This window comes from Choloepus didactylus, chromosome 15, assembly GCF_015220235.1.
Source record: "Choloepus didactylus isolate mChoDid1 chromosome 15, mChoDid1.pri, whole genome shotgun sequence".
In the NCBI taxonomy this organism is placed as follows: domain Eukaryota; kingdom Metazoa; phylum Chordata; class Mammalia; order Pilosa; family Megalonychidae; genus Choloepus; species Choloepus didactylus.
The window spans coordinates 35,900,495-35,923,815 of NC_051321.1; the positions used below are offsets into that span (position 1 = coordinate 35,900,495).

Here is a 23,321-nt window from a genome sequence, read left to right on the forward strand (position 1 = left end):
TTATATATCTAAAGACTATAGGCAATTCGGGTTCAGGTGAGAGGTGGAAGTTGGAAATATAACTTCCAACGTCATCAAGATGTGGATGGTATTTTAAACCAGGGGACTGGATGAGACCTTCTAGGGAGTGTGTATAGAAAAGCTGTCCAAGGACTGATTCCAGGCACTTCATCTCTTACGGATTGGGAATACAAAAGGAGACTGAGAAGAGTGGCCAGTGAGAGAAGGAGAGAACCCAGAGTGGTGTCTTGGAGTCAAGTAAAGAAAGTGTTTCGAGGAAGAGAGCATCACCAGCTGTGTCGAGTGCTACTCACAGTAGAGTAAGTTGAGGTCTGAAAAATAATCACTGGACTTGGCAGCAAGAAGGTCACTGGTGACCTTGATAAGAGCTATTTTAGAGCAGTGTGGGGATGAGATCCTGATTAAAGTGTTTTGAGAGTTAGAATGAGAGGAACAGAAAGTATAAATACTGAGAGTGTGGACAACTCTTTATGGCATTTTTCTGTAAAGAGGAGCAAAGAGTGGAATGGTGGCTTGAGAGGCAAGGGGGGCAAAGAGGGGACTTTTAAGGTGGGAGATATTAGAGCTTATTCGTATGCTGATAGGAATCATCTAACAGAGAGGGAAATGATGCTTCAGGAAAGAGAGGGTTAATTGCTGGAGCAAAGTCCTTAACAGGTGAGCAGGGAGTGTGATCCAAGGAAAACACAAAGGTGTTGGCCTTGGAGAGGAGCACAGACAATTTTCTGCCACAGTAACAACAAATGAAGCAGAGTAAATGGCTAGAGATGTAAGTAGGTTAGGAGATTTTGTAGTAGAAGCAAAGACCTGAGCTGTGCTCCCTGCTCCACTTCCAGCTCACCAGGGAGCATTCTCAACAAATTCATTCAACCAGAATACATAAAGAGCTTGCTATGTGCCAAGCATGGTGCTGGCACTTTTCTGTGTAGCCCAGAGAGTTTACTTCCCAGTGATATCACAGAACTCAAACTCTGTACAGAAAGCTTTGAGATCATCTGCATAAGGATGAATGACCCCTTTTAATGTCCAGCTGCTCTGATGGGAGAGAGACTTTAATAACCTCATCCTTTTATCACTACATTGCCTCCAAGGTTGTTTTAAAATCTTGACAGACCTCAAGGCCTAGAGGCAACAAAGTGGAGGCCATGGAGAGAGGTCCACAGTCGAAGAGGGGAGACCATCTCAGTGTGCTGACGCAAGACTGTGATGGAGTGATATAGGATGGGATGTTCCCACACTCCCATCATGCAGATTTTAACTCTTGAGGCAGAGAGAACTCTGAGATTAAATCTGACTAATCATTATTATCCATGGGACAACCAGTCCAATGCAAAAGCCTAGCTCTTTGATGTTTTTGTCATAAATTAATGAGTTCGCCCACAAAATGACATCAAAGAAGATCTACTAACTAATTCATTGTTATCCTCCAATCTGTGGCTGCTTTGAAAAATCTCCAAAAAATGGGACCACAGCCGAAAAAGAAATGAAAGATTTGGAAGTCATGATGTCTGGAAAGAGATGAGAGAAAAGTAAACTCCTGCAGACTGCAGAGGAGATTGGGAAGAGCTAGCAAACCTCAGGGAAATGAAAGAAAAAACAAGGGTGGCAGGGAGATTTTTGGAACTTGGGTGTGGGAGGAAAACAGTTGCATGAATACTTGAGGGGGTACTGTGGTCTGGAAAACCTTCAATGGGGTCACCTCCCAGCTCTGTGGAGACTACTAGGCAGTGTGCAGGAGGAAACCCTGTCCTTGGAGTCAGATGACATGGGTCTGAACCCCTGGCTCTGCTATTTACAATGTGATCATAAATTAATCTCAATCTTTCTGAGCCTCAGTTCTCTAATCTGTAAAATAGAGGTAGTAATTCTCCCTCTGAAATAGAATCCATCGAAGTATAAGAAGTTTTCTCTAGATATTACCTGACTCTCTCAAATCTGATCTTTCAAGAGGAAAACAGGAGATGCTTGCTCTGATGTTTCTTCTAGACCTGGCAGGATTTCGTGAAGCCCGGAGATGTCAGCAAACATGCATCACTGAACTCAGTGAGCAGTTATTGGACACCCACTGTATGCCAGACAGAAAGGTGACCATGTGATGTTTCCAAATCCCCACCACCAGCACCACCACCACAATGCCAAAATATAATTGAGTGATGTCCAGGCTCTGTGGTAATTGCTAAGGTGGAGATGGGTTCCAGGAAAGGTTTACAAACTACATGACATGTGAGGTGGGCCTTCAAGGACACGTGTCAGTTCCCCAGACACTAGGAATGAAGCAACATGGCGTACAAAGACAAGAAGACATGAAAGGTGCCTGGAAATCAGATCTTCCAATTCAAGAAAGCAGCAGCCAGGCAGACACCAGGATGTCTTCAAAGGCCCAGAAACATGAATGCAGAGCACCTGACCTGAAAATAGTACCGGAACAGGCAGACCATGACACATGTCTGGAAGTGGAGTCACTAGAAGGTGACTAAGCTAATGGAGCTGGGGGGTGGGGAGCTGCCTCTTTTTCTTAGTCTTCATTCTTGCTCTCTCTCTCTCTCCCCTCCTCCCTCCCTCCCTCTCTCCCTTTCTCCCTCTCTCTCTCTTCCAGAGGAAGTGGAGTGAGAGGCAAGGCAAGGTGGAACTCACAGCTGCCCCAGGAGAAACTGCAGATTTGGGGATGACATCAGGGGACTCTTGGCCAAAATGTTTCCCTGTTGTTCCTATGGCCACTGTCCCCGAGGGCCTCCATCCTAATAGCGACGGCAGGTTCTCCCTTCCATGCCAAGCAAACTGGTAACCGACTCACCGATGACTTCAAACCATAGCCAGCTGGGGGAAGAAAGCAAAGCTTCTGACTAAATTATGGAAATTCTTTGATGAAGTAAATAGGCATGAGCATAAAGAGTAACAGGTGTTCATAAAGCACCATTAATTATGAGAGCCAAAAGGGATCATGGAGTTCAAACTAATTTTAGCTGAAGAACCCTTTGTTCAAACAAAATCTTCCATGAAAGTCAGACATATAAAACAGATAAAAGAGAATGGGTTTGGAGGAAGGAGGGAGGCAGAACCTGCCTGCCCTACCATCCCCCTCACTCTTTGCAGAAGCCCCTAAGACCACCACACCCCCCCCCATGGACTCCCCAGGGCTCAGCAGAATATGTTTCTTTTTAGTCATCAAAGTAGCCCATGATTATGGCTTTAAAAACCCAAAACATACAGAAAGGCTTGTAATAAAAGGCAAGAGTCCCTCTGCCTACTCTACCCCACACCTTACCACCCTCATTATTTTCCCCTTAGAATAAATGACTTTTCACTCTTTCAGCTGTTTCCATTTTAAATTCTTCTGATATTGTCTTTACATTGCCAGATGATATGCCTGTGCTTCTATTTCTTGATTTATTAACTTTAGAAACCTTGTCCTGTTTCTGCAGTGACAGGAAAGAACTTGGCTCACACTACCACCCTCACCTCTCACTATAGTTAGATCACTATTTTAACTTAATTTTTATTTTTATCAAAGTAATACATGTAATTAGTTTAAAATTCCAACCAGTGACAAAAGCCTTATAATGAAAAATGGAAGCTCTGTCGTGGCCCTTCCTTCCCTCCCATTCTCCCCAGCCTCCTTCCCACTGGCTCAGGTAGGTCAGTTTGTGGGAGAGAAGACTTGGCTTCTCTGTTTAGTTTCTCTTCTTGTTCTGTCTCTGTAGCACTCATCACCTTTTCTAGCAAACTATATAATTTACATAACATAGCTTTTGCTTGACTTGCCTGCAAAACTGAGCCGGGATCTTTGTTATGTTCACTGATTTATCCCAAGTGCCTAGAATAATGTCTGGCTCAATAATTATTTGTTGAATTAATTAATTAGAGCAAAATTCTGGAAAAGTGGGCGAAAGAAGCCAGGTTTATTTGGGATAGGGTTAGAACCAATCATTTTACATCTGATTTGTTCTTTGGGAAAGCATATAAGTGAAATTTTTGGTTTGCAGGTGGTACAAATTTCTTCTGGACAGCAAAGGTAGTGGTCTAATAAAGATCTCAGTTCAAACCCCACTTATTGGCTTTGCATGTTTGAGCAAGTTGGCCCAGTTGCCTTGGAAAGAAAATATCTGCTTAGGTTGGTAGAGGCAGGGTAGGAAGTGAATGTCAAGGAAGTGACTTTGCCAACCCTGCTGTCTCAAGGACAGCTCCTGCTGTGCAAAGGGGAGGCAGAATCACCTCCTCTAGGGGTAAAAGGGTCACCAGAACACTGTCCTGAGCTCACCCACCCCAGAATTAAGGGTCCCACCTCCCAGATACATCTCTAAGTCCATCAGTCCCAGGAAGCCTTTCTTGAATCATCCCACACCCAATCAGAAGGCTCTGCAGACATTCCCTTATGACTGTTTCTTACTGTGCTTTGCCTGGTAAACTCCTATAGATCTTCTGGGGTTCCTGACCATTGTCTAGGTCACAAAGCAGATTCCAGGGATTGGACCATTTCCATAGTCTTTGGAGTTCTACCAGTTGTTGCACTATTCCCTGCCTCTATGCCCTCTAGTCCCTCCTTCTGGATCCCCTGATGTTTCTGTATACCTATAGCTTCCTTGTCTAAAACGTATTACCCCCTCCTCATCAATAGAGCCCCTAATTTTCCTGGGTCCAGTCTATCTGGCCCCTACATATCCCACCCAACCCTTGACTTCTCACCACTTCTTTTCCTCACATTTACATGCTGGCCACAGCCGTGTTGAATTTTTTATTTTTTTTTTTTTTCAGTTCCTTAAATAGGCTACACTCTTTCTCACTTCTGCCTGGAACACTTTCCCCTCCTCCTCACCTGCCTCTTCACCTAGCTAAATCTCTTTAGGTCTCAACTTAAAATTTACTTTCTTGGAAGGGCCTCCTCTTTAGCCTTGGTTAGGTGTCCCTATTATAAGTGCCCTATACTCTCCCTATGGTAATAATCATACTTTCTAAAATGTATTTGTTGGTCTTCCCTATTAGACCATAAACCCCTTGAGGGCGGGAACTTTGTCTCAGCTGCATTCCCAGTACCTAGTTAGTGTCTGGAACATAGCAGATGCTTGACTGGTATGTGTACATGAAGGTAGGTTGACTACTGGGGAAAGGAACATCTCCACTCAGCTCTCCAATGTTGAGCTCCACGTGGGCAGAGAGGCACAGTTCCAGTCTTAAAGGACGTTACAGTCGTATTGTGGAACCAGGCTCAGCACCATGACACAGTGAGCGACTGGCAAGTACCTCAGTGACCCACAGAGGCAGTGAGTGCTATGGGGAAGCAGAGGAGGGAACGATCCCAGTGATCCGAGGACTGGAGTCTTACCCTGGCCCCAGGGGCTGGAGGTGGGTTCTGAGAGATGAAGTATTCGATGCTTAGAGGAGGGGGCCCAGGGTGGGGTAGATGGGCAGCTGGTGGGTAAGGAAGGGGAGGTATATCCAGAAATAGCAGACTGATGGCTGATTGGAACTACTCTGTACAGAAACAAGGCTAGCCAGATAATGAAAAGCCTGCAAAGCCAGACTTGGTTGCACAGGCAGTGGGAGCCTGTGAGAGAGCCAAAGCAGTGAAGGGACATGGGAAAGCAATCAGAGGGATGGATTAGAAGGGCAGGGACTGAAACAGGGAGAGCAGTAAGGAAGCTAATGTGGAAGTCCAGATAAATGAACATGGGGCATTGCCTAGGAATAAGAGCAAAGAGGCAATTTCAAGAAACGTTTCAAATGTAGTCGCCGAAGGCTGCTGCTTCTGACTGAACATATGAGATGAAGAAGGGAGAAGTAGACAAACAGGATACAGGGGCTTCCATCCATCTTATGGCTGGGAGATGACATGGTCAGAAATCCCAAAGACGGAATCAGGTTGACTCCATACATGTCAGGTGTAAGGAGATAGGAGAAGCTTCAGTGATTTTTCAGGACTAAGGAGTTACATTACTGTGTCTTTAGAGAGTGAAATTTTCACAAGGACAAAATGAGTCAGTGAGAAAAATAAAATTTAAAAAAAAAAGAGAGAGAAATCAACACAAAGACACCCCTATCAGTCAGATGTTCTTTTTAAATATAATTTCATTGAGACATATTCATACCCCATATAATCTGTACAAAGTGTACAATCAGCCATCAGTCTGCTATTTCTGGATACACCTCCCCTTCCTTACCCACCAGCTGCCCATCTACCCCACCGTGGGCCCTCTCCTCTAAGCATTGAATACTTCGTCTCTCAGAACCCACCTCCAGCCCCTGGGGCCAGGGCAAGACACCAGTCCTCGGATCACTGGGATCGTTCCCTCCTCTGCAAGCCTGGGGGTAAAGAGTTGGGCAGTCTCTCTATAAAAGTGCTGGTTGATGCTGCAGAATGGATCACTTGATGTTGGGAGAAGGATAAAGAGAGATGAGAAAGGGACTGACTAGACTTGGGCAACATGATACAATTCACATCAAAGGTACCTGGGTTTAAATTACAGCTGGGTCCGTTACTAACTTGGAGGCCTTGAGCATGTTACTTACCCTATATAAGCCTTAGATTCCACAGCTATAAAATGGGGATAATAATACCTAAGTCACAGGATTTAGGTAAAGAATAAATGAAATGACCTCTGAAAAGAGTCAAGGACAGTTCCTGGTCCAAAGAAAGGTGTTCAGCGATTGGTAACTTAGAGTGAGAAGGAGTCAGTGTGGGAAGAGAAGGTCGGCAGATACAGTCACTTTACTCTAGAGCATCACAAAAGCCCAGGAAGAAGAAGTCCTCCAAGGGGTGGATGAACGGTGTCAAGTATACAGAAAATTCTAAAGGAACTGGATTGGGCAGGAGTTACATTACTGTGTCTTTAGAGAGTGAAATTTTCACGAGGACAAAATGAGTCAGTGAGAAAAATAAAATTTAAAAAAAAGAGAGAGACAAATCAACACAAAGACACCCCTATCAGTCAGATGTTCTTTTTAAATATAATTTCATTGAGACATATTCATACCCCATATAATCCATACAAAGTGTACAATCAATGGAATCACTGGCTCACAGTATCATCACACAGTTGTGCATTCATCGCAATCAATTTTAGAACATTTTCATTACTCCAGAAAAAAAATTAATAAAATAGAAAAGAAAATCCAAAACATCCCATACCTGTTATCCCCCCTATTGCTGACCCCGAGTATTGGTGTGGTACATTTGTTACTATTGATGAAAGAATATTAAGATATTACTGTTAACTATAGTCCATGGTTTGCAATACATACATTTTTCCCATGTACCACTCTATTATTAACTCCTTGTAATAATGTCATACATTTGTTCTAGTTCATGGAAGAAGTTTTTTATATTTGTGTTGTTATTAAAAGTCATTGTCCACCACAAGAAGTCAGTTTTTGGGGGCTGCAAATAACATAGTACTCAACTAACATGGTTTGGGCAATAAAGGCATCTAATTAACATAACAAGAAATGTGAAAGGTGGCAGCTTCAGGATTAGCCCAGTGGCTCAACTATATCCCCAAGAACCCAGGCTTTTTCCATCCTTCTTCTAGAACATCCTAAACACATTGGCTTGCCATCCTCAGACCTATTGTCTCATGGCCCAAGATGGCTGCCATAGCACCAAACATCATTTTCATATATATTTACATCTATGGCAGGAAGGAAGGGGGAGATAAATCTTTCCCAGAAGCCTCCTAGCAATGTCCTTATATCTCATCAGCCAGAACGGGTCACATGGCCACTTCTAGCTACAAAGGAAGTCAGGAAAATATCTGGCATTACAGACTTTATAGGGTGAGGGAGGCAAGGAAGAAGAGGTTGAAAATAGCCAGAGACTATCTGCCACACTATTCATTTATGAAGTCTGAAAATAAAATGATGGACAATGAGACAATGGGATCAGTACTTATGTGGAGATGAGGGGAAGAGCTCATAAAGAGAAGGGCACTGAAGATGACCAGGAGGGAGAGAAGGAAGGGAGATCCTAAAGGAGAGAGAGAAGGGCCCAGACTTGGGCCATGGGCAAGAAAGGTGGAAGGTGATTCTGAAGAGGAGAGGATTAGGACCTTAACTTTTGGGAATACACTAGAAAAGCAAAGGGAACACAATGAGATCCAACCCACCAGATTAGTGAAAATTAAAAAAAACTCACAAAGCAGGCATTGGGAAGCTGTGGCACAACACTAACACTTCTATACTGCTGATGGGAGTATCAGTCGATACAGCCACTTTGGAAAACAATTTGGTATCATCCCAAATCTAGCAACTCTACTCCTGGGTTTATACCATTTTATGTGCGCACCCAAAGGAAAGTTCATAGCAGCACTGTTTATAAAAGAAAAAAACAACTGGAAACAACCCAAATATCCTTGGACCAGAAAATGAATAATTAAATCATCATCTATTCTATAATGGAACACTGTTCAGCAATAACAGTATGCAGGAATCTCAGAAAAAATCATGTTAAACAAAAAAGCAAAAGGCAGAAGAACACAAATAGTATATATAGTGTAGTTGCATTTATATAAAGTTTTAAAGCACACAAAAACTAAGACAATCTTACTTAGGTATATAAAACATAGGTGGCAAAACCTTAAAGAAAAGCAAAAAAAAAAACAAATAAGCACAAAATTCAAGAAAGGTTAGTCCTAGGCGAAGATGAAGAGGGGCACACGGGGCTTCCAAGAGGAAGTGATGCTGTCATTCTTAAACTGAGCGGTGACAGCACAAGTGTTTGCTACGTTCTTATTCTTTATACTTCACACATATTCCAGAAATTTCCTTTGTACCCACTGAATAATTAGGACAATTTAAAAATATCAAAGAAGAGAGATTCCAAGTGAGATGAAGACAGGCCTGCAGCCCTCCCGTTGTAGCCCCACTCGGAGCCTGCAGAGCTCGGGCGCACAGCCTGCGCTGGTTTGGGTGAAGTCTGAGCAGTTCGGTCTGGGCGTCAGCTGCAACGGGAGCCCTCCTAGAGGAGGGAGCCAAGATCTTAGGGTGCTTTCCCTGGAGGGACCAGTGATGGTAAGCAGCACTGCTCCCTTCATGGAGGCCTTGCCGTGTATGTCCTAGGCATAGATGTTTTACACAGATCTCATTTAAGCCTCCTGGTATACTTAGAAGGAGGGGTTCCTACCCCATTTCACAGAAGAGAAGACAGAGGCTTAAATAAGTTGAGTAACTCACTCGTGGTCACACTGTGAGTCCATGGGAAAGTCTGGCACTTGGAATGCGTCATCTCCTCACTGTGGCCTGAAGGCCACACGTGATCTGGCCTCCTTTCCTTCACGCATTCCATCCCCTCTTCTGGGAACCCACTGCCCCATGTCCTTCCCCGGCACCTTCAGGTCTCAGCTCCAGTGCCACCTGCTCAGAGAGGCCCTCCCTGACCACCCCAACTAAAGTCGGGCCCCCTGTTACTAAACTCCCCTGGCCAAGGCCTCCTGCCCACGTGGCACTTCAGCTGTTCACGCTGATCTGCCGCTTTCCTGTTTCTTGTCTTTCTCTCGTACCAGAACGTATGCTCCTTGAGGGCAGGCACTGACTTCCTCTGTTGTTAACCACAGTCTCCCCAGTGCTCAGCTCCAGTGCCCACCGCATTACTAATTACTGCCTTAACAAGAGGAGTGGGAGGAGCTGCAAGGGGAGGCACGTGGACAGATTCGAACCCCCTCCCGGATCAGAGCAGCCTCCATCTACCCCGAGCCCACCTTCCAGACCGGGATCTGGGCAGCCCTGGGCATCCGGGAAGGGGGGAGAAAGGCCTCCCGGGTCGTCCTGCTCTTGGCAGCCGGGCGGCTCTGCCCAGCGGGGAGCTCCCTCCCTCCATCTGCTCCTAATGAGATCTTCCCTGGTTGCAGCACTGGGCCCCTGGCGACTGCCATTCCAGAAAGATACCCTGAAACTGGAGGATGTTCAGAAATGAACTATCTACAACAATGCAGGACCAGGTGAAATGGAATAGTTATAACAGATGAAAAGACCCACACTCTGGGCTTTGCCAAGTGTGCGAGGCTCTAAAGAGCGTGAAGCTCCATGAGGAATGGAAAGTGCTGGGGATGACATGAGAGGGTATAATTATGTGAAACGGAATAAGATGAATCCCTGGAATTTTAGGCTTAGTGGCAGGAACCATTTCCTCCCCCGTAAAAGCTCTGAGCAACAGTTACCTAACAGAAGGAGCAGGGCACCACCCCTAATGGCCTTCAAGCCCAACTTCAGCCAAGGCCAGGAGCCTCAGCAATCACAGTGGGGCTTGTTCTAGAAGGCTGGGGTCGGGGGGGTTAGAAGGATAGAGGTAATCTGATGGCAACGTGGCATCATGGCCACTCGCAGAGGCTCCGCGTGGCTCAGCATCCCAGGGCCTCAGTGTCTGCATCTTTGAAATGGTGACGTCACCTGTATTGCAAAGTTATCATGGTGACTAAATGTGATTCTATACATAAGCTCTTGTCCCAGTGCTGAGTAGACAGAGTGCCGTGTTAGTTAAAAGCCCTAAAAGTGTGGAGAGGCTTGTGGGATTTGCTCGGATCACTGATCCACACTAGGGGGAGGTTACAGTTGGCTCCCTGGCATCCCGAGATTTTGGTTGGCTTTGAGGTGCAACTTAGCACAGGAACCACTTGGAAAGTGTTGTGATGAAGGCGGTGGCAAGCTCCAGAGCAGCTATCCCAGTCCATAGCAAAGTGAGATTTCTGAGAGCTGGGAACTGTCACTAGCCAAGCCTGGTTAGGCAGGTTCCTCCACATCTTCCATCCTTTATTCTCAAGACAGGGGAAATGAGCCCAGCTCCAATCTTTTGCTGACACATCAGGCTCCAGGCCCTCTGGCCTTGGGACCTCTCGCTTTTCTCCTTTCCTATCTCCACTGCAGAAAAGAGGACTTGTTTGTGAGCATCTTTGCTAGAACAGGTTTGCAAAAGACCCAGTGCCTGGTTTACAAAGGACATGTTAAGATTTCAGAGATGATGACATCATCTCCAGCAGGTTGGGGAAAAGGTGAGCACTTGGCTGGGCAGGATTACAAAGGTAGGAGGAAGCCAGGAGGCTGTGGTCAGGCCCAACGCTGGGGTCAGGACATAGGTGATGCTGGTTTCTGTCTGTGGCCCCCAAAACTTAACTCAGACCCCAAACTTCTTGGAATGAAAATAAGGGAGGCTGTGGCCTTTACCAGCCGACCACATAAGAAGCCAGTATCACAAGAGAAGCATAACCAAAGTGCTAAATGGAATAAAAAGGAGTAGTTCACAATCCTTTTTTGGTGGAGAGGGGATGCTCCATGGGGTCAATGGCTCCTGTAGCTCTCTCTTAATTGATCTGGCACAGACATGCAGGTCAAGACGTGGAGGCAGGAGGTGATGGTCAGGCTCCCCAGCACACTGGCTGTCCTGGTTGGTGGGTGTGGTGGACAGAGTCAGAACACCCAGATTCAAATCCCAGCCTGGTGCCTTACCAGCTGTGTGACATGGACAAGTCACAGTCCCTCTCTGGACCTCAGCATTTACATCATTAAAAGAAGGGGGTGGGCCGTATGACCCTAGAGGGGTCTCCTGGGCCTGACACCCCTAGGTTTGCGAATTTTCCTGCATCAGAGCTGCCCATATGTGTCTGGATTTCTCTTCTTCATTAATGCCATTTTGTACACAAAACAGCAGGAAATCAGAACCCACTCAAGATCTCTGTGACATTGAAGTTGCTGAGCATCAGATGGGTGGGCATTCCCTCGCAGACCCCATCGTGGCCCACCTCATCCCGGGCCCTGCCTGGTCAGGCAGAAAGAGCAAGCTGGAAGGAAAAGGTGGAGGTAGGTTTTCCAAGAACTTCAACCAATTCTCCACACTACGCACGACCCTGTTTTTGCATGGACAGCCAAGGTCGAGATGGAAGCCGGGTCCCAGGAGAAGGAGCCCAAAGGACCTGTTGGCTCCTCCACTGCTTCGGAAAGGCTGGGATGGATGGGCATTGCTGATGGCTCAGCACTCAGCAAGCGGCAGACCAGACCTTCATATCACAGCAGCCGTGCCACTCCTGTTTGCTGAGCCTGACTCTGTGCCAAGCCCTAAGCTAAGAGCCTCAAATACATCATCTCTCTCAATCCTCACAGGCAGCCTGGGAGGGAGGTGGTGCCTTTTGCTGCAACCATTTTACAGATGGGCAAGCAACTTGCCCAAGGTGGCACAGCTAAGTAATAAAGCCTGATTGCAAACCCCAGTTTGTCTAACACCAGCTCTTGTTTTCTTTTCCCCGGTTCTCCATCCCCCTAGCGGCAATTCAGAGAATAAAGTCAGCCTATTCCAAAATCTTACCCTGGCCAGCCTGAAATTCCATTAGCCACACCTCTGAATTAAAGCATTGTTATCTCCTGAAGGTCCCAAGGGAAACACAATAGGCGAGGAATGTCAGCTACTCCAAGTCATAAGCAAATGGGATATGGGACAGACACAGTTCGATAGGGCCTGGGACTATTGGGAAGGCAAGGTATCTCAGAAACACCCGAGGAAGGCTCCAGCCTAAAGAAGGATTTTTTAAAGGACTTTGGCAGGAGGCGAGACAGCCCAGCAGAGTGACCATGTGACTGTGTACCCTGCTCCCAAGCTCGGACTCAGCCCAGTGGTCTAGAAGGAGCAGCTCCCTGCAGCAGGGATGCACAAGGCCAGGACGGCTTTGGAGAGAGGGCCCCAGAAGGGGGGTCCAACTGGGTGGGGAGGACCCCGGCTGAGGCCCCTGCTCCCATGATCTAACTCAGGCCGTGCAGCTCCAGGGCTCCCAGGCACCAGGCTGCTGTGGGAACTGGGATAATTCTCAGGAATGAGGCAGTAAACAGGCTGCCAGCCATCCGCCCCCGCTGCTCACTGTTTCCTGGCAGGGAGGCAGCCCCAGAGCAAGTGGAGGGGGCTGTTTTGAAACAATCGGGGATGCCTGCAGGGAGGGAGGGGCCTGTCAGCTAGAAGCCTGCAGCTCTGGGCTCCCGTTGAAGAGGTGGGAGGCAAGGAGGCCGTGCCTTTCCCAAGAAGTCAGGCGAGCTCAGAGGCCCCTGGTCACGGGCCCAGCCACAGCCAGCAGGGGAGGCCGGCTGAACCCGTCCTCCAGGTGGCAGGGGGAAGCCTGGACGGGGGCCCAAAGGTAACATCAAAATTACAACACATACAGCATCTAATCTGAGCTAGGAGCTGGGGATGCAGCAGGACACAAAACCAACAAGAATGCCTGCCCTCATGGAAATCATATTCTAATGGGAGTGACAAGCCATAAACAATACAGATATATGGTATGTTAGAAGATGATACGTGATAAGCAAGGATATAAAGGAGGGAAGGGAGATGGGGAGATACAGGGTTGGATGGGAGCTGGGTGGCCAGGGAAGGCCTCACAAAGGAGACAACACTTGAGTGAAGACCTGAAGGGGAAGAGGGAGAGCCAGGGGCCATCTGGGGAAGAACAGCCAAGCAACAGGAACAGCAGGTGCAAATGTCCTGGGGCAGGAGCAACCTGGCCTGCTCGAGGACGAATGGCAAAGGGGTCAGCGTGGCTGCAGCAGCGTGATGGAAGGGGAGTGTCGTCAGAGATGCGGAGGGAAGGCTTAGGAGAAGGGATAGGGGCTTTCACCCCTGGAGGCTTGTGAGCAGAGGAGGGACATGATCTGCCATATGTTTTAATGGAATCACGCTTTTTTTTTTCCAGAATCACTGTTGCTGCTATGTTGAGAATAGACTAAAGGAGTACTAGGAAGGCGGTTATTATTATTGTTACCATATCATCATCACCAACAACAACCACAAAAGCAACCAGCTATTGACCCTGGGTGGGGCCCAATGCCACACGTTTTATTTTCATCATCTAGCTTAAATTTCACAACATCCCTTTTCAGAGGGTTTTATTTTTCCTATTTTTCCCATTTTACAGCTAAGGAAAATGAGGCTCAGCCAACATCAAAAAGTCACACAGAACCACCCTCAACTGCCCCCCCAACTGTACAACATCCCCCACCACCCCCCTTCGTGCCACCCCTACTCCTTACAGCTTCCTGGATTCCACAAACCCTTTCAGGCCTGGGAGCTGTTTTCATGCTCCCCCCACCCCTGCTGCACAAATTCCAACTCGTCTTTTGAGACTCAACTCGAGCTCTGCCTCTTTGGGGGGCTGTCCCTGATTGCCCCCCGCATGGGGCTCAGGCCCTCCTCTCCAGAAAGATCACAGTGATGCTCACTGGGAGCTCCACACAGGACAAGAGCCAGGGGCCATCAGCTTCCCCAGCCATCAGTTTCAGAACCAGGCAGGCCTCGGATACAACTCACGCGGATACTACACCAGGTTGCCCCAGAATATTGCAAATTTCTCCCGTGAAATTGTATTCTAATTCACATTTCCTTCATGCACGCTCATTTATGTGTCTATGCCCCTGATCTGGGACATACCACATGTGCAGAGCTCTGGGCAGCTGGGTGCCACCCGGCTTTAGCAGAATGATGCTGGCCACAGAAGAGGAAGCGTGCCGGGTAGAGGAGCTGCTCTGCTCTTGCCAGTTGTGGCTGTGAGTAGATCACTTAAACTAGGCCTTGCTGTCTTCAGCAGTAAGCCAGGGCAAATGATGTCCTCTCATGTGGGTCTCGTGAGAGCTGCCAGGAATGAAAATGCCATGCCTGGCCCTGGATGTGGCCTCAGGAGATGCCATCATGCTCCTTTGCACACCACATCCTCAGAAGTTAACATTTGGCCACCATGTTCTTGGGGAGCCTGATACTCCTTGGGGACTTTTGCAATGATTAATCTGGAACCCCCTACGGGCCTCAGGCCTAGTGCTCCGTACCCTCGGAGCCGCGCCTGGCAGTGGCCCCAGCCCGTCCCCTCTGCCTGACTGCAGAGTGGCTGTCCACATGCTCACTCACTCCCGCCAACCTGTCACCCCAGCTCCTTGCTTTGAGGCCTTCCTGCCTGATTGGCCAAGCCAGCCACACTCCACAGACACTGGGAAATAAAATAAAAAAGGTGGTGCAGCATGGTCCTTGGAGATCCACAGCAACAAAACAGGCCACAACAAGGTTTACTGCCAGAAACTAGGGAAATACCCTGGCTTCTGAGCTTTCAAGGTATTGTAACATATCAGGTCAGGGAGGACTTGAAGGTCCAACTCCTCATTACACAAATGAGGGACCCAGAGAGGGTAAGAGACTAGTTCAAAGTCACACAGCAAGCAAGGCAGAGCAGGACTCGGAGCAACGCTGCAGACTCACCCGTGACCACACTCTTCCCACTGCTTCAGGCTTCCCTTGGTCGGGGCCTGAGTCTGAACTGGACTAGTCAACAGGACCAGAGTGGCTTGTGGAAGGCCCTCTGATTCTGTCTGCTTCAGAAGATAGCCAAGTCCCACTGGCATGTTCATCCCAAGCAGCAGTTTCTCCAGTGGCCTCCGAGGAAGCCGTCTGTCTGGGTCCTGTGGTGGCTGCCAAGTCCATTGATTAGCCTTCATATTCGCGGTCGCCTGAGGTTGTTGTTTGTTCTTCATCTATCGATTGTTACTACATCAGTGGTTGCAAAGTGCTTGAAACCTAAATGCGTTACACAAGGGTGAGGGTAAGGGAAGCTGGGATATATTTAGTCCCAGCCTTCTGAGGTCAGCGCCTCAGAATCATAGACCCTTAGAGCTGACACGAACCACAGAGATCATGTAGCTCAGTGACTCCTAGCCTCCACCCCTGGAGGGTCCCATCCTGTAGGTTGGGGGGATGGGGCTCAGAAATCTGCATTATTAGCAAATTCCTCCAGGGATTCTAGTGCCTAATTTGGGAATTACTGATCTAGTATAGCCCTTCACTCAACAGGAATCTCTTCCATGATTCATTCAGGGACAGGGAGCTCACTACCTTGCAAGTTATAAATGCTCCAGCAGGAATGCATAGGCTATGCCAAGCTGAGTCAGCTTCCAGGTCCTGGGACAGCCCTCTGGAGCCATGCAAATCAAACATCTCTTCTTCTTTCAGGCTGCCCAAGCACACCCTTCAGACCCCAGCCTCCGGTTTGCTGTCCCTGGCCTGGGGACTCCAGGTGTCCATCCAGCCATGACTAGTGAGAGTCTCCTTGCCCCACACACGGGACTTCCTATGTGGGTAACTGCCCCTCCTCCTGCCCCCCACCCTGACACCCATCTGTGGTTGTGGGAACATCCAGCCACTCTCATTCATACTTACAGGGTACCAGGCACTGGGCTGACAATGTCCTTCCCAGATGAGAAAGAGCAGGCCCTAGTAGGAAGCAAGCAGGGGCCTGCCTTCTCTGCTCAGTGGCATCTGGAGCGATCTTGCCAGCTTTAGATCTTTCCAAATAGAGAAGACAGAAATAATGATCACTTTTCCCTCTCAAGATAACTGGGCTTGAAGTCAGAACACTTGAGTTCTCATTTGAGCTCTGCCACTGCTGGCTGTGTGACCTTGGGTAAGTCACTGGACCCATATGATGATCTGAGTTGCTTGGGGAAAAGTCAAACAAGAATCACAATTCCCAGTGTCCTTCCCTATCAGTGCTGGGGTGTTTCCCACTTTTGCCCCTACCCATTGCCACTCTCCCTCTCTGGTCCTTGGGAAGATTGGCACACATAGCTGTGGCCCTGGCACAGAGCCCAACATGGCCTGCCCAGCTTGGGCATCTAACCAATAGAACTACCCAGCAGCAGACACGCCTTATTGAAAATATGTTTGCATGGGGGTGCCCAGCTTGGTGCCAGGGAACAAGCTGCTTGATAAGTATCCATGGTATCAAATTTAGGAGTGCCAACCTGTGCCCACCAAGTAGAATCAAAAATGTAAGAGCCGGACGGGACCTTAGAACTCAGCTGCTCACATACCCTCATCTTACCAACGAAGGTCCTGAGACCCAGAGAGGAGAGGCCATCATCCTGGGTCACACAGCGAGTTTAGCCCCTACTGGCTCCATTTGCCCAGCTCACGGGGGCTCAGGCACTGGTACCACTGTGGCTAAGAGGTGGAGCCCACCTCCAAGGATGAGCAAGCTCCCTCCCAGCATCCCGGCCCTGGCTCCTGACCAGTCCTAGGGCCCTCAGTGGCTGCCACCTATCCAGAGTGTGGGTGGCATGGGGGTGGACAGCCCATCTCCCGCAGCCAGGTTATTTTAAGAGTTTGGGGATGAGTCAGGTGCAGAGCTGCCCAGCACTGGCAGGGACTGTTCCTGTGGAAAAGCTATAAATGATGGGGACTGTGGAATCCCAACCTCATCTGGAATCCCACCCCAACCCTTAATAGCCTGTTCCTCCTGGAGAGGGAGAGGCAGGAAGCTGGGCGGGCAGGCAGGAGTCTGTGAGCTGCGAGCCCTAGCAGGCCAGTCTTGGGAGGACAGATGGGGGAACCCCAGGCAGGGGCCAGAGGGCCCGGGGCAGTCACCTCCCCAATTCAGACTGACAGACGGACAAGCAGAGGAAGACAGACCCCACCCCGTGCCCCCAGGCACTGGCTGCTCCCACTTCCACCCCTGTGCCCCACTATCCACCTCCGCCAACAGACCCAGCTATTTATATCTCTCTGGAAAAGGAGCCTGCACTGGAGCCTCTCCCGCCTCCTGCCCCTGGCAGCACTCTAATTACTTCCTCAGCGGGGTGCCGCTTGCCACGGGCACCCTGGCGGGGGCCACCGCAGATAAACGCACCTGTGCTCACACCGGGGGCCCCTGCCGAGAGCGTGGCCGCCCCAAGGCCGGACCGTGGGGGCTCGGACACCACCTCCACGCCAGCCCTTTTGTGAGCCGGAGCTGAGGACACAAGGGTCAGCCTCATCCACAGCCCTGGAGGGGGCACGTGTTTGCTCAGGAAACCTACCCCGTGCCTGGCTCGGGCGCTCTGTGTGGGAGAGGAGCGGGGAGGAAGCAAGAGCACAAGACGCTGTCCGCCCTCCAGAGAGACAAACGCGTAAACAACTTATTATGCACAGAGGGATGAAGTAAGTGCTAAATTAAGGTACAAGCTGTGGGCTGGGCCTGCAGGCCCTCAATTCTTCTTGCCTGTGGGGTTTTTTCCTAATATAAAAGCAATTCGTATTTATTTTACAAAAATTTATGCATGCAAATATCAAAAAGAAAATGACAATACATTCATGATTCAGCCACCCAAGGACAACCCTGTCCCTATGTGAGGCCCCTGGAACCAACTTCACAAGCAATGGAGAGTAAGATTTCAAAGCAAGATAACATGGACAGAATGATCCTTTATGTTTAAAAAAAATCGGAAACTATATAAAGGCCTAGAAAATGACTGGAAGGATAGACACCAAAGGTTTAACACTGGTCAGCTGCTGGGAAGAAAATAGGAAGGAGCTCCGAGAGCAGATAAAATGGACTTTTTTCCTTCTAGAAATTTCTTTATTTGAATTGTTACAAAAAGCATGTACTTATATGCAATTTTTAAAGTTATATTAAAACTTTTTTTTAGTTGCTCTATAAATAAGTTTTAGATTTTCAATTTTTAGATTTCATCTTTGTACTGAGAATACTACAATCTTAAAACAAAAAGGAATCTAACAAATGTGGCAAAATGCTAGCAGTTGGTAAGTCTAGCTGTCTGGGTAGGGGATATGTTGGAGTTCCATGTATTGTTTCTGTATTATTTTTGTAGCTTTCCTCTAAGTTTGAAAGTATTTCAAAATAAAAATTAAAAGAAAAACAACTAAAGGGAGCCCCAAACTCGGTGTCCCTTGGCTCTCACACAGTCGCTGCAGACCATCCCGAGAGGTCAGTACCATTATCCCCCTTCTTCAGATGAGAAAACCAAGGTTCCCTGTGAAACGGGGGCAGGACTGGGACTCAAACCCAGACCTCCTGACTCAAGGACCTATGAGCCGTGAGGGTGAGCTGCGTCCGGCTCACTGGGCTGCCCAGGGCCGGCTCCTCCCGGCTTGCCCCTGGGAAGCCAGGTGAGTGGCCCCTGGGAAGGCAGGTGAGTGGGAGGGCAGGGGGTGGGGAAGGAGGGGGAGTGAGGGGTGCAGGGCTGGCCAGTCAGGGGAGGAGGGGGCAGGAGTGTGTCCTGCCTCTAGCTCTCTCCTGCCCTTCTTCCGAGTGTCCACCAGGTGAGCTCCTGGTTGGGGGGTGTTTAGGGCTCTGGCTCTAGCCTAGATTGCGTGGGTTCAAGCCCTGATTCAGGCTTTACATGGCTCTGTGAGGTTGGATTTCTGTTTCCTGTCTCTAAAGTGAGTTGATGTTATCAGTCCCAACCGAATAAAACAAAAAAAAAAGCTCAGAAATTACTTAAAACTGTAAGCGGTCCGCATCTGCTGGGGTTCACAGAATTGAGGCTCACCCGGTCCCGCCTCTCCTCCCACAGCTGAAGGAAGCCTCGAGTGGATTCGGTGAGCTCGCCAAGCCCAGGGAGTGCCAGCCAAACCACTGTGGCACTACTTCTCCGCCCCACCTGCTCCAGCTAGCACTGCCCCATGTTCTCGGAGCCACTGTCTGCTATTTCCTTTTCTTTCTTGAGTTCCTTGGACAAAAAAGTCCAAACTCTTCTACCTGGCTCTTTAAAAGGGAACAGAGGGTCCTACTTCTAATAATTAAAATCCAATTGCACATGTATCATGTTCTACAACCTCCAAAGCACTTGCCAAGTATTGCCTCACTCGGTCCTTAGCAAAGGTGAGGACAAGTATCCTCATTTCATATACATATGAATGTATAGCTGTATCTCCCTGGTAATATTCTTTGCTCTGAAATCTACTTTGTCTGATACTAATGTAGACAGTCCAGCTTTCTTTTGCCTAGTGTTAGCACTGTGTATCTTTTCCATTCTCTTACTTTCCACCTAATTGTGTCTTTATATTTAAAGTGTGTTTCTCGTAGGCAGCATATAATTGAGTCTCGCTGGTTTATCCAATATGACAATCTCTAAATGGTGTTTAGACCTTTTATATAAATGTGATTGATGTGGTTAGGTTTGAGTCTATCATCTTGCTATTTGTTTTCTTTTTGTTCCATCTGTTTTTTGTTGTTCACTTTTCCTTTTTCTGCCTTTTTTTGGATTGAATATTTTTATGATTGCATTTTATCTCCTTTCTTGGCTTCTTAGCCATAACTCTGTTATTTTACTGGCTGCTTTAGAATTTATAGCATGCATCTTGAACTTACTAGCGTCTACCTTCAAGTGACATTGTGCCACTTCACATGGAGCATAAGAGCCTTACAGTGGCACACTTGCATTTCCCCCTCCCTGTGCCATGACCTGGAAACTATCAGGGCAGTAAGCAGCGACAACCGTAGAGCTCCCTGGGATCACCGAAATTGTGCCCAGTGTTTTGAAAACCATTGCTTCCTGTAGCTGGTCGGGTTTGTTTGTTTATCTTGGTAGTTTCAGGCAGGAGGGTAAATCCATTCCCTATTATTCCATCTTTGCCTGAAGCAGAAGTCCCCGGAACATGTGTTTTGTGGAGAAAGCAGGACTCAGGGGCTAAGCCCCTTGCCCAAGGAGATTTAGGTAGTGAGGAGTGGTCAGGGCAGGACTCCAGCCAGGTCTCCCAAAGACCAGACTAGCACCCTCTTCCCTGCCCCACTGCTCCTTCATGCACCATCCCAAGAAAGCGGAAAGCTATGGTGGACTCTTGCTACCATAGCAAAAAGCTGCTCAGCATTGGCACCTGCTTTGGAAGCCAGGGTGACAATTGTTTTGCGTGAAACAATTCAATAAGCAACTTTCAGCGTCTTCCAAGCCTCACCTTAAATGCCCCCTCCACATTTTCAGAAGCCTCTGTGGATATTCCCACTATGTCTGCTGTCTGCCAGGATGCAAGGGTCTGCCAAGGATGCTGGGGTCATTTCTCCACAAAGTCACGCAGGAACCCACAATATGATGTGGCTGACTGAACAAAGTTTCCCCCATTTACTCCCCACCCCATGAGTATTTTCTTATTGAATCTAGTGACCGAATTGGTGGAACTGCAGCAACTGTGTGTGTGTGTGTGCGTGTGTGTGTGTGTACACATGCTGGAAACTGATTGGGGAACTGGGAGGGGTCCCCACCTTTTATCAAATTACTCTGTTTTAGGTCCGAGACCTATTTGGCCTAAAGAGATGGGGAGAGACAACGGTACTTTCCCTTAAAAACATTTGGGCTCAGGCAGGCTCCAGACCAGAATCTGATGGGGGAGAGGAAACCAAACTAGCTGCCAAATCCTTTCCGCCCTCTCTCCTGCAGGCAGAGAAAAGATGGGGGTCTCGATGCCTTCCCAAGCCCTCTCCCCCACCACCTGACCCTAGAAATATTCTGTTTGGGAAGTCTGTCTGAAAGCACCAGTACTGACTTTCATTTCCACTAGCTGCTTGTCACATGTCAATTTCATTTAAGGCCCTGTGATGGTTTAAAGCTGTATGTACCCCAGAGAAGATCACATTCTTAAAGTTAATGCATTCCTGTGGGTGTGGATCCACTGTAAGCAGGATCTTCTGGTGAGTTGGATCTTGACTTGAGGTATGACCCACCTTATTCAGGGTGGGTCTTAATCCTCTTACTGGAGCCCTTTATAAAAGGATAAAAGACAGAGAGAAGACACAGAAAAAAGCCCCAGAGAAGCTGAAAGAAAAGAGAAACACACAAGCTCAGAAAGAAAGCCACAGACAGAAGCTGGAAGCAATGAGAACCGGGAGAGAAGGGAGAGACCAGCGGACTTCGCCACGGAGAGCAGCTCCACGTGAGCAGGGAGCTGAAGATCGCCAGTAGCTGGTCTTCGGGGAGAAGGTATCATCTTGTTGATGCCTTGATTTGCACATTTTTACAGCCTCAGAACTGTAAACTTGTAAGTTAATAAATCCCCATTGTAAAAGTCAACCCATTTCTGGTATATTGCATTTCGTCTGCTTTAGCAAACTAAAACAGACCCCACCCGAGAATCTGGCTCTCTTTTCCATAGCTGGGACACAGGCAACGTCCTGAACCTGTCCAAAACGTGGGTTCCTCATCTGTAAATCGAGCCTGATCATATCAATTTCCCGGTATTTTGATTGTTAATAACAAACATATTTTTTAAAGTGCATTTGGCATAGACTGGGAACTTGAATTTTGGGCTTTTCCATTATCCTCATATCCTGTCACTTCATTGTAGGTTTTCTCATGCCATGCATGTTAGTCTGTTGTTCACAACCAAAACCAAGTAGATCGTAAGCAGCACCCCAGCCCTGCACCACTGTAAATCAGAGGTTCTCAAACTTTGTTGCACATTAGAATCACCAGGGGAGCTTTTAAGAATCCCAATGCCCAAGCTGCACCCCAGATCAATTAAATCAGAATCTCTAGACATCAGTATTTTTTTAAAGCTCCCCAAGAACTTCCGATGTGTAGCCAGGGTTAAACCAGTGAACTTGCCTGGGAGGTCCCTGCTCTCAGTGGCCCACCCTCTCATCCTTTGCCTGCAATCCCAGCACCATCTCTCAGGCTCCCTGAAGTGCAGTAACCAGGAGTGCCGGGCCGGGATTGGGGTGAGGAAGGTGAAGCAAAATTTAAGGAGGCATTCTTTCTCAGGTTCTTGCACAACTCTGAGAAAAGGGGCCCCCTAAAGTTTGTTCCTGAGGCACCTCACTCTTAAGGAGGCCCTCACTCTCAGGTTCTGCAGGCCCCACCCTGCTGCACCTGCAAGAAAGAGGGCCTCCTTCCACACTCACCCCACCCTAGTCCCTGCCCTGTCCACCTCCATAGCCGAAGGTTCTGAGAAGAAAAGTGTCCAAGCCGCCTCCACCCTCTTCAACTCATAGAAACATCCTGGGTTTGAACAAATCACCAAATCCTCCACCTTCTCTACCCAGAGCCATGATCCCAGCTCCCTGGCCAGAGCCCAGCAACCGTCAGGCACCTGGCTGGCAAGCAGGCAAACCCATCAAAGAGAGGGGAGACAAGGTGGCCTTAGCTGCTGGTCAGCCATCTCACACTCCCTGGAGCTGGCCCCCTGCCAGGTGACAGTTCAAAGACCAGGAAATGTCAGGGCTTGGCAAAGGCAAAGATTACCTTTCCTCCAGGTGCAGTAGTGGAGGTAGGAAGGCTGGAAAAGATGTTTCTCAGGCCCTTAGCTCTATGGGGGCCTTGTCTGTGCCCAGATGGTGGGTTGCTCAAAATAGGGCTCCATCTGGGGGCTGGAAGGTGGGGTCGGGTCCCTGGCCTTGCCTGAGAGAATACCATTTATGTCTGACCCCACTGCCTTCCAAGCCCCAGTCTCCTCTTCATTGTGGAGCTCAAATTCGAGTGAGCATGACAATTACCTGGGAAACTTTCCTCCAGCTTCTGCTGCAGCAGGTCTGTGTTGTGAACCAGCAGCCTCAGGGGATTCTCATCCAGGTGGTCCACACTTTGAGAAC

The 23,321-nt window shown here is 48.3% G+C and overlaps 1 protein-coding gene across 1 annotated transcript in view; it reads right to left on the minus strand.

The window, feature by feature from the left end:
* The window catches only part of GOLGA7B (golgin A7 family member B), a 38,540-nt gene extending 20,824 nt beyond the window's left edge, over positions 1 to 17,716 (minus strand). The window contains exons 1-3 of the mRNA XM_037805105.1: positions 17,649 to 17,716; positions 16,181 to 16,305; positions 15,227 to 15,541 (exon numbers count right to left, since the gene is read on the minus strand). Coding sequence (XP_037661033.1) covers positions 15,227 to 15,498 — 272 coding nt within the window. The 5' untranslated portion in view covers positions 15,499 to 15,541; positions 16,181 to 16,305; positions 17,649 to 17,716. The remainder of the gene's footprint in view (positions 1 to 15,226; positions 15,542 to 16,180; positions 16,306 to 17,648) is intronic.
* Positions 17,717 to 23,321: the final 5,605 nt, after the last annotated feature.